Source organism: Oryctolagus cuniculus, chromosome 7 (genome assembly GCF_964237555.1).
Source record: "Oryctolagus cuniculus chromosome 7, mOryCun1.1, whole genome shotgun sequence".
NCBI classification, from domain to species: domain Eukaryota; kingdom Metazoa; phylum Chordata; class Mammalia; order Lagomorpha; family Leporidae; genus Oryctolagus; species Oryctolagus cuniculus.
The window spans coordinates 46,215,598-46,229,695 of NC_091438.1; the positions used below are offsets into that span (position 1 = coordinate 46,215,598).

The window sequence follows — 14,098 nt, forward strand, 5'->3', positions numbered from 1 at the left end:
GGAAAAAATGGTTCCAGCAGCATTTGATTAGCCAGCTGAAAGGTTCAGTGTCTCCATCTCTGTAACCCATTCATGAGAAATCAGGCAGGAAGTTCTGGATTAGACCTCTTCGTGCAATGTGGCAGGCAGGAAAAGCTGGAAGACATTCCATCTTCAAAACTAGTAGCTCCCATAGCATGTATCTAAAGGAAAAAAATGATGAAATCATAAAAAGAGAAAGCAACAAGTTTGCCATGGAACCTCATAGAACTTTTAGAAATCAAAGTGTAATTGTTCAAAAACAGGAACATTTCCATGAGTGTTAAAGGTCTGTTTAAACACAAGAAATATGGAGCTGAAGACATTACCCTCATTCCCTGTCAAAAAAAAAAAAAAAAAAAAAAAGCCGGCGCTGCAGCTCAGTAGGCTAATCCTCCGCCTTGCGGCGCCAGCACACCGAGTTCTAGTCCCGGTCGGGGCACCGGCTTCTGTCCCGGTTGCCCCTCTTCCAGGCCAGCTCTCTGCTGTGGCCAGGGAGTGCAGTGGAGGATGGCCCAAGTGCTTGGGCCCTGCACCCCATGGGAGACCAGGAGAAGCACCTGGCTCCTGCCATCGGATCAACACAGTGCGCCGGCTGCAACGCGCCTGCCGCGGCGGCCATTGGAGGGTGAACCAACGGCAAAGGAAGACCTTTCTCTCTGTCTCTCTCTCTCACTGTCCACTCTGCCTGTCCAAAAAAAAAAAAGAAAAGAAAAAAAAGAAATTACCCTCATAGAAGCTAGGCTGGTAAAGCTGCAAACCTTTGCTGTCCATCTATTTAGAAACTGAGGAGCTGTGGAATGGTATTTCTTTCTCTCGTTTTCCTGCTCTAATTATTCCATCTTGTGGGTATACAGAGGTTTCACTGCTGCCTGAATGGCGCGAGCATGAAGGAGTTAAATGTGAGTTCTCGTGAATGGATGGGTGGATGACACTGAAGTTATCCGCCAAGTATTACTCTACCACAAAGATTTAAAGCAAACCTTTAAAAGCTACACTCCTTAGTTTTCTTCAAGAGAAAAGGAAAAATTGGGCAATCCTTAGGCTAATTTTTTTGTTTGCTTTTTCGAATTTAGGTGGCTTTTCTGTTTTTCTTTTCTAGAAGCTCAGATCATTTAACAGTCTGGTGACACTGAAACTTTACTTTCTAGTCACTGGGTTTCACATTCTGGAAGCTTTTCCCTCTGAAATGCACAATTAAATCCTATCCTGTGTTTTTACTGGAAATTCAGTTGATACTTTTGAGTTCTCATTACTTTTATGATCTCACAGCAAAATCAATCTCCAAATCGCTTCTACAAGTTATTTCTCTTTATTCAGTAGTTCCTCCAACAGATGCATCTCCTCAGTGATGGTGATGGTGGTGAAAACACTAAGTTAGTCTCCAGCACCACTGTCTCAGTGTGCATTGAGCTCTATCCCGGGAAGATATGGATTTACCCACCTCACCTAAGTCATGTGACAAGCGTAACAAGCTCAAATGCAAATGGGAAGCAGGACTTTCAGTCAGACTGGTGTGGATTTGAATCTCACATTGCAGCATATTAGTATCACATAAATCTAATTAGATTATCTGGCAAAACTGGATGAAGATAAATTATCTAAAGCCTATTGTCTGTGCCCACCAAGCTAATTTGTGCCAAAATATTAGTTACATTTAAAAATTATACTGTATAAACATAATTGCTTTATTATTCTCTATTTCCTGAGATCCTTTCTCTTAGCTTCTCTACTAGTCAAGGGCTTTCTGTTGTGAAGGATAGAATGCTTAACTCACGTAGCTTAAGCGAAAAAGGAAACACTGGCCAGTGTGATGGGGAAATCAGATAATGCTGGGTACAGATGTTCAAGGCTGCCATTAGGAATCTCTGCCGTGCTGATAACTTCCTCTCCATCTAGAGAATTCCTAGTGGTACTGCAGAGGCATGACGTGCATTTCTATACTCTACCTCCTATTTCTGCTAACTGAAACCTCACCTTCAGGTGTTACCCTTTTCATTATGGTGCTGTACCTCCAGGTTTCCCAAAGGTGACTGTAACCACTATTCTTAGGTTAAAATTAATTAACTAAAGTTAAGGATTCCATTTCTCATTCACAGTAGCTGTTTTTCCAATGCAGAATGCCCACATGTGGCTACCATCTTGGACAGACAGCTCAGATAAGGTATATTTATATCACGCTGAAAGTTCTGTTGGATAGCTCTGGCTTGGAACAGCAAACTGTTACCAGCAATTTGTTATTATTAGATGCCTTTCCAATGACAGTTCTCTAAAGGGGATTGGACAAAGGAAATGAGACTGTCTCACGTTTTTACTTCTCTGAAGGATTTCAGCTCCTTTTAGACTTCCTCTGAATCTCCACAAAGAATCATCTCTGAATCCCTGGTGATCTCTTTGAACCAGGTCCAGAATGGCAACCTAGGATTGTATGCCCAGAGCAGTGAGGCATGGGAAGAGGAGCATGAGAGCTCACAGTGTTGGAGCCCTTAAGGCAGTCTAATTGCTAACCTAAGACTAGTGGTTACAGTCACCTTTGGGAAACCTGTGCTAATTGCTATCAGATATCATAAATTTCCACCCTTGGCCGTGTACTTGATCATCTATCAATGTTATGTTATCCTGACAAAATGTTATTTTTCCTTTTTTTTTTTTATTTCTACAGACCTATCCCCCTTTGTTCTGTTGTTGTGATAAACAGCCAAATTGATAAAATTGAAGGAAGGAAATATTTTATTTCCTGTGATATTCGCAGTGTTGATGAGAAGACGCTTTACTCAGAGGCCACGAGTAAGAAGCCACCACTCTCTCTCTTTTTGATTTGGGTTGCATTAGAGTTTTGTTTGTGTTTGGTTTGGGGTTTTGTTTTGTTTTGTTTTGCTTTGCTTTGCTTTGGTTTATAATTCACACATGCCCAGAAATTCTCAAATCCCTGTCACCCACAAGAACAAGTTAAAGGTATTTTTATGCAAGGGTACTTCAAAAAGTTCATGAATAAATGGGATTAAAAGATAAGTTTATCTTGATGCAAAAAAATTTTGAAACCTATATATAGTTTTTCATAATACTCATTTCCATGAACACTTTGAAGACCCCTTGTACATTTCTGGTAAAAGTGTACTTGCCAAAATCTACTGAAATTACAAAGTTCTATACCCTTTAGCCAGTTTATCCCATGGATGTACTAACAGGTGCATAATGAAAGTGTCACTATAGAGTTCCAATAATTGTGTTTCAATATTATTTGGAAAAAAAAAGATTGTCAAAATGTAGGTACCTATGAATAGAAGAATGGGTAAAAAACTAGTATGTGCGTAAACTATATTGGGTATGAAATGGAATGAAAAATATTGTGTTGCCATGAATAAGAAGAGGGAACTTTGATATGGAGCTCTCATTAAGCTATGAATGGACTGCAAGATGAATGACAGTAAATAGAGAATGTTATCATTAGTATAGAAAAAATAAAGAAGCTCACCCCATTCTCTTTCCATTTTCTTCCTCTTTTCCTTTCATCCTTACTTCCTTCCTAAGTAACTTTTTCCAAAAGCCATTAGGTAGAATCAGGTGGGTAGGCCCAGTGATGAGGAGAGGTGACTACAGTGGCTCAGCAGAGTCAGCCTGAGTGGAGTGAGGAAGGTGTCTCCCAGAGGAGTGGCCAATCGCAGGGTGTCCCATGCAGAGTGGCCTGGGCGTCAGAGTCCACACAGGTAGAGGGTTCAGCATGTTAGGGCTGGCAGCAGTGGCAGGAGCCACATTTACACTGTTGGAGAAGGGAGTTGCAGATGTTAGGCAGGAACTGGATACGTTGGACATATATGTTTTGTTCAAGATTTATTTATTTATTTGAAAGGCATAGTTACAGAGAGAGGGAGAGACAGAGATCTTCTGTCCCCTATTTCATTCCCCAAAGGGCCACAATGACTGTAGCTGGGCAGGCCAAAGCCAGGAACCTGGAACTCCATCCTGGTTTCCCATGTGGATGGCTGAGGCTCAAGCGCTTAGGCCATCTTCTGCAACGTTCCGAGGTGCATTAGCAGGGAGGTGAATTGAGTTACAGAGAGAGAGAGGAGGGAGAGATAGATATCTTCCATGCATGAGTTCACTCCCCAGATAACTACAGTAGCCAGGGCTGGGCCAGGCTGAAGGCAGGAGCCAGGAGCTTCATCCAGGTTTCCCACGTGGGTGGCAGAGGCCCAAACATTTGCCATCTTCAGCTGCTTTACCCAGGCCATTAGCAGGGAGCTGAATCCGAAGTGGAGCAGCCAGGACACAAACTGGTGTATATACGGGATGCTGGAGTCACAGGCTGTGGCTTTACCTGCTATGCCACAACACTGACCCCAGGACCAAACTCCTTGAGCCATCACCGCCACCTCCCAGGATCTGTAGTACCAGGAAGCTGGAGCCAAGAGCCAACGCCAGAAATTGAACCCATGCAATCAGATGAGGGCATTCACCCAGCTAGGTGAAATACTGACTCTAGTATATTTATCTTTAAAATTTAATGGCAAGAGGCTGGTGCCGTGGTGCACCCGGTTAATCCTCTGCCTGCAGTGCCGGCATCCCATATGGGCTTTGGTTCTAGTCCCGGTTGCTCCTCTTCCAGTCCAGCTCTCTGCTATGGCCTAGGATAGCAGTAGAAGATGGCCCAAGTGCTTGGGCCCCTGCACCTGCATAGGAGACCTGGAAGAAGCACCTGGCTCCTGGCTTCGGATCAGCACAGCTCTGGCCGTTGCGGCCATTTAGGGAGTGAACCAACAGAAGGAAGACCTTTCTCTCTGTCTGCAACTCTATCTGTCAAATAAATAAATAAAATCTTTAAAAAAAAATTAATGGCAAATACCCTGGGACCTACCATCAAATAAAAACTAGAATCTTTTTTGTTAAGATTTATTTACTTATTTGAAAGAGTTACACAGAGAGAGAAAGAGAGGCAGGGGCCAGCTCTGTGGCACAGTAGGTTAATCCTCTGCCTGCAGTACCTGCATCCCATATGGGTGCCGGTTCAAGTCCTGGCTACTCCACTTCTGATCCAGCTCTCTGCTATGGCCTGGGAAAGCAGTAGAAGATGGCCCAAGTCCTTGGACCCCTGCACCCATGTGGGAGACCGGAAAGAAGTGCCTGGCTCCTAGCTTCAGATCAGCACAGCTTCGGCCATTGCAGCCAATGGGGGAGTGAACCAATGGAAAGAAGACCTTTCTTTCTGTCTCTTCCTCTCACTGTCTGTAATTCTACCTCTCACATAAATAGATAAATAAAATCTTTTTTTTAAAAAAATGGCTGGAACTGGGCTGATCCAAAGCCAGGAGCCAGAAGCTTTTTCCAGGTCTCCCACGTGGGTACAGGGGCCCAGGGAGTTGGTTCCATCTTTTACTGCTTTCCCAGACCATAGAAGAGAGCTAGATAGGAAGTGGGGCAGCCAGGACTCAAACTGGCGCCCATATGGGATGCTGGCCCTCAGGCAGCAGCTTTACCCAATACACCGCAGCGCCAGTCCCATAAAATCTTAAAAAAAAAAAAAAAAAAAAAAAAAAAAGGAGGAGGAGGAGGAGAGGCAGAGGCAGAAAGAGAGAGGTCTTCCATCTGCTGGTTCACTCCCCAGTTGGAGTTGGCCACAACAGCCAGAGCTGCACAGATCCAAAGCCAGGAACCAGGAGCTTCTTCCAGGTCTTCCACATGGGTGCAGGGCCCCAAGGACTTGGGCCATCTTTCACTGCTTTCCCAGGCCATAGCAGAGAGCTGGATCGGAAGTGGTGCAGCTGGGACTCAAACCGGTGCCCATATGGGATGCCGGCTCCGCAGGTGGCAGCTTTACCTGCTACACTACAGCACCAGCCCCAAAACTAGAATCTTAAAAATATTTTATTCCTGCCTAGTTATTATTCACATCCCAACTACCTCCTTAGAGGTAACCATTTTGTGGAGGGATTCTTTTAAGATTTTTTTTAAAAGGCAGAGTTACAAAGAGAGAGAAACAGAGGTGTGGGAGGATTTTTAGATTTATTTACTTATTTGGAAAGCAGAGTGACAGAGAGGGAAAGATAGAGATCCACAGAGAGAGAGATTATAAGAGATCTTCCAACAGGCTCACTCTCCAAATATCAGGGCTGGGCCAGGCAGAAAACAGTAGGTAGGAACTCCATCTGGGTATCCCACGTGGTAGGGCCCCAAGTACTTGGGCCGTCATCCACTGCCTTCCTGGGTGCATTAGCAGGAAGCTGGATCAGATGCAGCGTTCCAGTATGGGATGCCGCTGTCCCGAGTGGCAGCTTAACCTGCTGCAGCACAACTCTGGCCCTGTGTTTTGGATTCTCTTGTGCCTTTTCATTTTCAGTTTTTGTCTTACCAAGAATCTAAGTATGTATAGGGAACACATTGTTTAGTTTCTTTTTTAGCTTTGTAGAAAAGAGATACAGATGCTTTTCTGGGGCTTCATTTTTCACTCACTTTATGTGACTCAAGTGCATCCATGCTGCTGGCTGTGTAGTTTGCTCATTTATACTTTTGCGTAATGCTGCTTGTGTGACAATACCACAGTCAGTGTAACTGTTCTTCATACAACAGGCCTCTCACTGCTGTGAATGGGCTGCGTGAACATCCTTGTTCATGTCTCTCGGTGGTACACATGGGTGAGAGCTTGACATATTCTTAGGAGCAGAGTTTCTAGGCTGCAGGATATGTGAGCGTCAACTTTAAAGAAGGATGTCCAGTGGGGTCAGAGCTGTGGTGCAGCAGGTAAAGCCGCCGCCTGCGGTGCTGGCATCCCATCTGGGTGCCAATTCGAGTCACAGCCGCTCCACTTCAAATCCAGCTCTCTGCTATGGTCTGGGAAAGCAGCAGAGGACGGCCCCAGTCCTGGGGCCCCTACATCCACGTAGGAGACGGGGAAGAAGCTCGAGGCTCCTGGCTTTGGATTGGCCCAGCTCTGGCCATCACGGCTGGAGTGAACCAGCAGATGGAAGACATCTCTCTCTCTCTCTCTCTCTCTCTCTCTCTCTCTCTCTGCCTCTGTAACTCTTTCAAATAAATAAATAAATAAATCTTTAAAAAAAAGAAGTATGTCCAAATATTTTCTAAAACTGTACCAAATTCCACTCCCATCAGCAAGATACAAGAGTCTTTGATCCCTGACTTCTCTTGCAATTAGTAAAATCAAGCTTTTTTCTTTCCCCTATGAAATGGTATCTCAGTGTGGTCTTGATTTACATTTCCCTGATAACCTGTCAGATTGAATACTTCTTTGCATGTTTACTGTCTACATTTATTTTGCATTGTGTGAAATTCCAGTTTGTTCAGCTTTTTCTACTTCTCATTTTCTTACTGATTTATAGAAGTTCTTTCTGCATCCTATATTAGACTAATCCTTTTGCTAGATGTATAAGTTGCACATATTTCCTGCCAGTGCAGCTTGTTTTTTAAGGTCTCTTTTATGAATAAAATTTTTAATGTTAATACAGTTACATTTGTTAGATATTTTTCCCTCTGTGGTTAATGCTTTTTGTGTCTTGTTTAAGAAATTCATTTTTCCCTTAAATACCTGCTGTTGCAGGAATGAAGAATAAAAGGAACAGGAAGGATATCATGAATAATTTGAATCCATTCCTGACTGTAGTAATTTTAGTATCACAAAGGTACCAGATGACTTGGTTGTCATTTTACTCCTTTTCCTTTCCCTGCTATCTCTAATGGAAGTGCTAATTAATGAACCATGAAATGGCCAAGAAGTAGAGGATCTGGTTGCCTGGTCCTGGTCTCCTCCCCTAGGGGGAGTAATACACTATTGTGACAGTCAAGCACTGATTCTTAATGTGGCCGGAACAAGAGTGGGAAGACAGACTGAAGGTACAGATATGAAGTTAAAGCCCCTTGTGTACTTGGAGCGCTCCACCAGACTGAGCCCGCTGACTCATGATCTTCCATTATTTTGTTTGCTTAGGCTTATTTATAAAGCTGGATCCTAACAAAGCCTGAAATAAAAGATCTTCTGGTGGGGGCTGGCATTGTGGCATAGAAGGTAGAGCTGCTGCCTGCAGTGTCAGCATCCTATATGGGCACCGATTCGAGTCCTGGCTGCTCCACTTCCAACCCAGCTCCCTGCTATGGCCTGGGAAAGCAGCAGAAGATGGCCCAGGTCCTGGGCCTTTGCACCCACATATGAGACACAGAAGAAGCTCCCGGATCCTGGCTGCAGATCGGCCCAGCTCTGTCTGTTGCAGCCATTTGGAGAGTGAACCAGCGGATGGAAGACCTCTCTCTGCCTCTGCCTCTGCCTCTGCCTCTCTCTGTAACTCTGCCTTTCAAATAAATAAATCTTTTTTTAAAAAAATCTTCTTGGTGAATTCCACACTTTTGTGCATCAGGCCTTCCCTCTTCCAGATGAGACCGATGCCCCCACTCCTGCCTGCTCACCCTCTGATGAACCCCCAGGAGGAAGCCTGCCAACACTGGCCTTCCTGAACAGTCTTCTGAATATGACAGGAGGAGCTCACTTTCCACCAGAAAGACTGCTGAGATGTGTGCGAGCTCCTCGAAGCTGTGCAAGAGGGACATCTGCCCCACCGCAGACTGAAGAAAGGATTGTATTGAAACTTTTACTGAAAATTTGGAAATGCTAGAAAACCAAGTGAAGGAGCAAATACATGGGAGTGCAGCGGGTATGTACATATGCACACACGTTGAAAGCTACAAAGCTGGCTTTGGTTATCTGAACAAACCTTTTTGGCCAGAGTAGGAAACAGTTCCTATAGACGTGGATACCTCAAGTCTGTTCTCTGGGTTTCTAGGAATTAAACTATTGCCATTTGGGACTGTAGCAGGTAAAGCTGCCGCCTGCAGTGCCGGCATCCCATGTGGGTGCCAGTTCTGTCACCGGATCAAAAAGCCGTGGAAGCCATGGGTTCTGTCTTCAAGCAATAAAGAGTTCAGGCATGAGACAGAGAGCGAAGTGATAAGGCTTTACTGGGAATAGGGACAGAGAGACAGTGCCCAGTCACTCGGACTGGGGGAAAACAAGGTTACATGGTTGACTGGAGAGCATGCCCAGAATGCACCTGGGCAGGGCGGCTCAGCAGAGAGGTGAGCAGCAGACTGTTTGGACTCCCTAGGTTTTTAAGGGAGTCTGTTTACCTACCTCCTCCTCTCCTCCAGGACAAAGGATGGCTAAGTCCTAGTGGAAGGGTTTATTGGGTGAAAATTAGAAAATTCCTCCCCAGATTTGCTGGGCCTGGGCAAAAGGGTTACCATTAGGGCATCTATGAAGGTTTTATTGCCCCATGTTATCAGGTCAGGTAACCTCTTTGGTCCTGAGGAGAGAGAATTCCTGGGAGCTTTCCTTGGAGAAGGGCTGGGACCACCTGGGAGGTTATCAGGGTCTGGGCAGGACTTTGAAGTACAAAAATGCTGGGCTTCTGGAGCTTCCGCAGTAGGTGCTGATCTTCAGGCCTGTCTCACACACACATAGGGTAAATTTCTGACTTCCCACCTAACAGTTCAAATCCAGTCCTTGGGCCCCTGCCCCCATGTGGGAGACCCGGAAGAAGCTCTAGTTTCTGGCACAGCTCCGGCCTTTGCAGCTAACTGGGGAGTGAACTAGCGGATGGAAGACCTCTGTCTCTCTGCCTCTCCTTCTCTCTGTGTAACTCTGACTTTCAGATAAATCTTTAAAAAAAAAAAAAAAAAAAAAAAAAGCTGTCATTCGCCATTCTTAACATAGGCTGTGCTGTCCTATCTCCCCACCTATATAGTCTCTCATCAGTGGAAGTGCTCCGTAACAAAGTACCCTACACAGGATGGCTTACACCAACAACAACTCCATAATTCTGGAAGCCAGATCAAAATCAAGGACTTAACAAGGCTGTGCTCCCTCTGAAGGTGCTGGAGGAGGATCTGTTCCATTCTCTCCCAGCTAGGATAGCCACAGGCAAGCTTTGGTTTGTAGATAATATCTCCGCAATCTTGCATCTTGTGTGACAGTCTGTGTGACTTTGTCTTTCCTTGGTGCATATCTGCCTCTGTGTCTGGAGTTCTCCTTCTTAGAAGAACACCAGTCATATTGTGCGGTCTATCTGAATGACCTCGGCTACCTCTGTAAAGACCCTGTTTCCAAATATGGTCACATTACAAGGTCCTGGAAATAAAGACATCATCCTATCCTTTTGGAAGGAACATATTTCAACCCACAGAAGAGCCTCAGACAAGACTAAAAATTAATTGGGAGATTAATATTCTGGAAAACATTCTGTTTGCTACTGTAGGCACTAGATTCTTTAAGTGTCTCTTTTTTTATTTTTTATTTATTTCAGAGGTAGAGTTACAGAGAGAGGTCTTCCATCTTCTGGTTCACTCCCCAAGTGGCTGCAATAGCAAGAGCTGGGCTGGCTCTCCCACATGGGTGTAGGGGCCCAAGCACACACTTGAGCGATCTTCCACTGCTTTCTTAGGCCTCAAACAGAGGGCTGAATCAGAAGCAGAGCAGCCAGGACACAAACTGGCGCCCTTATGGGATGCCAGCACTGCAGGCAGAGGCTTAGCCCGCTACACCACAGCACCAACCCCAGGCAGTAGATTCTTTGGGCTTCCTTTCTTGCTTTTCTTTCCCCATAAGACGTTTAGGCTGAACCATGTGAAATTGCCATTTTTGAAGTTGATTGAACATCAACAGTTTACTGTTCCAACCTTGTAACTTAGGGATAGCCTGTATCACTCTACCTAGATTTCCTTCTGTTACCGGAGAATGACAGGGTTCTTGTCTTCGTGCAAGAAAGAATTCAGGCGTAAGACAGAGTAGTGGAAAGTAAAAAGTAGCAAAGTTTATTAGGGTAGGGACATCTGTAAGAACGGATGGGCACCTCTCCAGACAGGACCTGAGAGTGCCCAGTCACTCGGACTCGGGGTTGGGGGGGAGCGAGGTTACATGGTTGAGTAGAGAGATTACACCTGACCAGGCCAGGCGGATGACTCAGCAGAGAGGCAGAGGGCTGAGAGCACAGTCTGGTTGAGGCCAGGGGTTTTTAAGGAGATGGGTCTTTGTCTTCATACATCTCCTCCTGAAACAAAGGATTTTATGGATGTAAATGTTAAGAAGTTCCTATCTGAGTTTTCCCTTGAAGGTACATTTCCTCCTCCTGAGTTTTCCCTTGAAGGTATCAGACAGGAGGAAGGGTGAGCAGGACCCCCTAGAGAATCAGGATCTGGAACAGGGTGTTTGAAATGCAAATACTGGGCTGCATCTGGGAGATTGTGGAAGATTTGTCAGGCAGAAGGGGTGGGGACCTCCACCTGGCAGATTATCAGGTAGAAGAGGGCAGGGCAAGATGCAAATACTGAGCTGCCCCTGAAACATTATCAGGATGACTTTGAGATGCAGATGCATATGCTGGACATAGTCTTCTCTTTAGGCCTGTTACACACACATAAGCTCATATCTAACTTCCTACCTAACATTCCCCCCTCAAGAGGCAAATACCCAAAATTCTTCTTTGGGATTATGGGTGGAGTTCCGTTTTCTGTAACTTCATCAAAGCTGGCATGTGGGTGTCACAGAGGATTTGGGTATCTCCTCTTGCTATCTGTCTTATGGTATGCAACAGTGGCTTTGGAAAGACTGTCCTGCTCAGTCCAGAGGGCTGCTCAGGTCGTCCAATGGAATGGGCTGGAAGCCTTGTCTGACGACCATTTGGAGTTTGACAGCTTTTATTCTGTTAGAGACAAAACGAACAAGGGCATTAAAAACACACGGTCCAAAGAGAAGCAGCAAGATTATGGAAGTTATTGGGCCAAGGAGAGGAAATAGCCAAGATTTCCATGACCAGATGTCAGGCCAGAAATCCCAGCCCTGCTTGGCCTGTTCCTGGAGGTGCTTGGCTTTGTCCAGGAAAGTACGAATTTGGGTTTGTACCTGTCCAGTCTGATTGCCCCAGAAACAACACTCTTCTGGAGCATGGCACAGACACCTCCCTGAGCAACAGTTAGCATGTCTAATGCTCATCTGTTTTGGAGAACAACTGCAGCCAAAGAGTTGATCTGATTTTGGAGAGTGAAGAGAGATGCTGCTATTTGGGTGTTAAGACCAGCCAGTTCGGAGGAGAGGCTAGTATACATGTTGTTTGCTGATACTGCACCTGTTGTGCCTGTAGCAACTCCTGCCACTCCAGCCACCCTGCTGACCCCTACCAGGATGGGGATCAGGGGGGGAATCCTCTTGGAAAGTCGAGAAGTAGTGTGTAAGGGAATCGGTATGGAAGCTGAAGCATTAGCAACAGATATAGTAGACAGGACATAGGCCAGGGGACAGAGCCCTGTCCAGTTAGAAGGTAAGCATTGGTAAGCAAGAGTCCCACAGACAAAGTATATCCCCCCTGTGGGAGGGAGGCACCCAGAGAGGTGGTGTACGCTAAGTTGGGAATTTTCAGTAGTGGTGCATTTGAAGAAGTATGTGGCAGCAAAGGAAGCTGCAGTTAGCAGACTAAAACATGGGGTGTTGTTGTGGGAAGTAAAAAGTAGCAAAGTTTATTAGAGTAGGGACATCCACAAGAATGGACGGGCAGCTCTCCAGACAGGACCTGAGAGAGAGTGCCTGATCTACATTTAGGTGGGGGGGTGGGTAAGGAGATAGGTCTCCTCTTCACACATTTCCTCCTGAAACAAAGGATTTTATGGCTGTAAATGTTAAGAAGCTCCTATCTGAGTTTTCCCTTGAAGGTATCAGACAGGAGGAAGCCTAGCTGGTGTCATCCTGGGTTCAGAGGAAGGGTGAGCAGGACCCCCTAGAGAATGGGGATCTGGAACAGGGTATTTGAAATGCAAATACTGGGCTGCATCTGGGAGATTGTGGAAGATTGTCAGGCAGAAGGGGCGGGGACCTCCACCTGGCAGGTTATCAGGTAGAAGGGGGCAGAGCAAGATGCAAATACAGGGCTGCCCCTGAAACATTGTCAGGATGACTTTGAGATGCAGATGCATATGCTGGACATAGACGTCTTCTCTTTAGGCCTGTCACACACACATAAGCTCATATCTAACTTCCTACCTAACACTTCCATAGCCAAAAGGTCAGCTGGAGTCCTCCACTGCCAGAACCAACCTCCCCTAGAATGACAAGGTCAGAGGAGGAATCGAGTCCCTGGAAACTTTGTCTCTATCGCCCCCTACAGTTCCTAAACCGCAAGAAGGGGTGCAGCAGGTGAGGGTGGGGGAAATGCTACAAAAGTGAAACTGGCAGATCCTTCCCCCTCTTAGAGCTTAGGAAAGTGCCCTTGGGAGATGGCTGAGCTCTCACAACTGGAAATAACCTCTCCTTAACCCTGTCTCCCTTCAAGCAGGCTCCTAAGACGGCTGTAACTTACAGCTCGCTTTTCATGGAAGCCAGCCATGTTAAGAAACACAAACTGAATGAATGAGCCAGCCCTGCTGTCTGGTTTGTAGAAAAGTAAGTTCAGGTAGTGAGGGTACTTCAGCCTCCGTATTTGATTTGCCATCCCAGTGGGCATGCAAAACTGTTCTAGCACACCTGCCTCCCCCCCCCCATAAAAGACCTAACTGAAAGAATGCCAGATGACCAGCTTTTCTTCCTACTAAAGATGCTCTCAGCTCTCTGTCTGTATTTTTCCTTTTTCTACCTACTTGTACAGTTCCAGTTCTCACCCAAGCCTGATCTCGCCCAGAGAGCATTGCAGCATGTAAGCGAGACCACACAAGACCAGGCGCTGGTGACGCAGTCTCCCCGTCGTCAGGGAGGAGTAATGGTTTCTTTGGTTGTATTTGTACGGAAGGTGAACAGTCAGGAGGAAGGAGCAGTCAGAGTTGCTGCCAGCTCCCTCCAGCCCTGCTGACCCGATGGGACTGTTCCTCACCGCCTGTTTCCCCCGCTCTCCACTGGATGGGAAGCAGTATTTTGAGTGAAGATTAGGAATTCATGGTTAGTGTTAAAATACCTTTGAGCTATCAGTGCAAACATAACTAGGTAGTGGGTTTTCACTCTTACTGCCAGGTTTCTAAATACCTAAGGAACACAATAATGACAGTCATGTACAAAAATACATTATTGGAAGAACTGAAAATAATGTAAAATAAAGTTTTTTCT

General features: G+C 45.7%; 1 protein-coding gene across 1 annotated transcript in view; it reads left to right on the forward strand.

The window, feature by feature from the left end:
- The window catches only part of THEM4 (thioesterase superfamily member 4), a 25,816-nt gene extending 17,472 nt beyond the window's left edge, over nucleotides 1-8,344 (forward strand). The window contains exons 5-6 of the mRNA XM_008264434.4: nucleotides 2,681-2,805; nucleotides 7,955-8,344. Of these exons, the coding sequence (XP_008262656.1) occupies nucleotides 2,681-2,805; nucleotides 7,955-7,989 (160 nt within the window). The 3' untranslated portion in view covers nucleotides 7,990-8,344. The remainder of the gene's footprint in view (nucleotides 1-2,680; nucleotides 2,806-7,954) is intronic.
- Nucleotides 8,345-14,098: the final 5,754 nt, after the last annotated feature.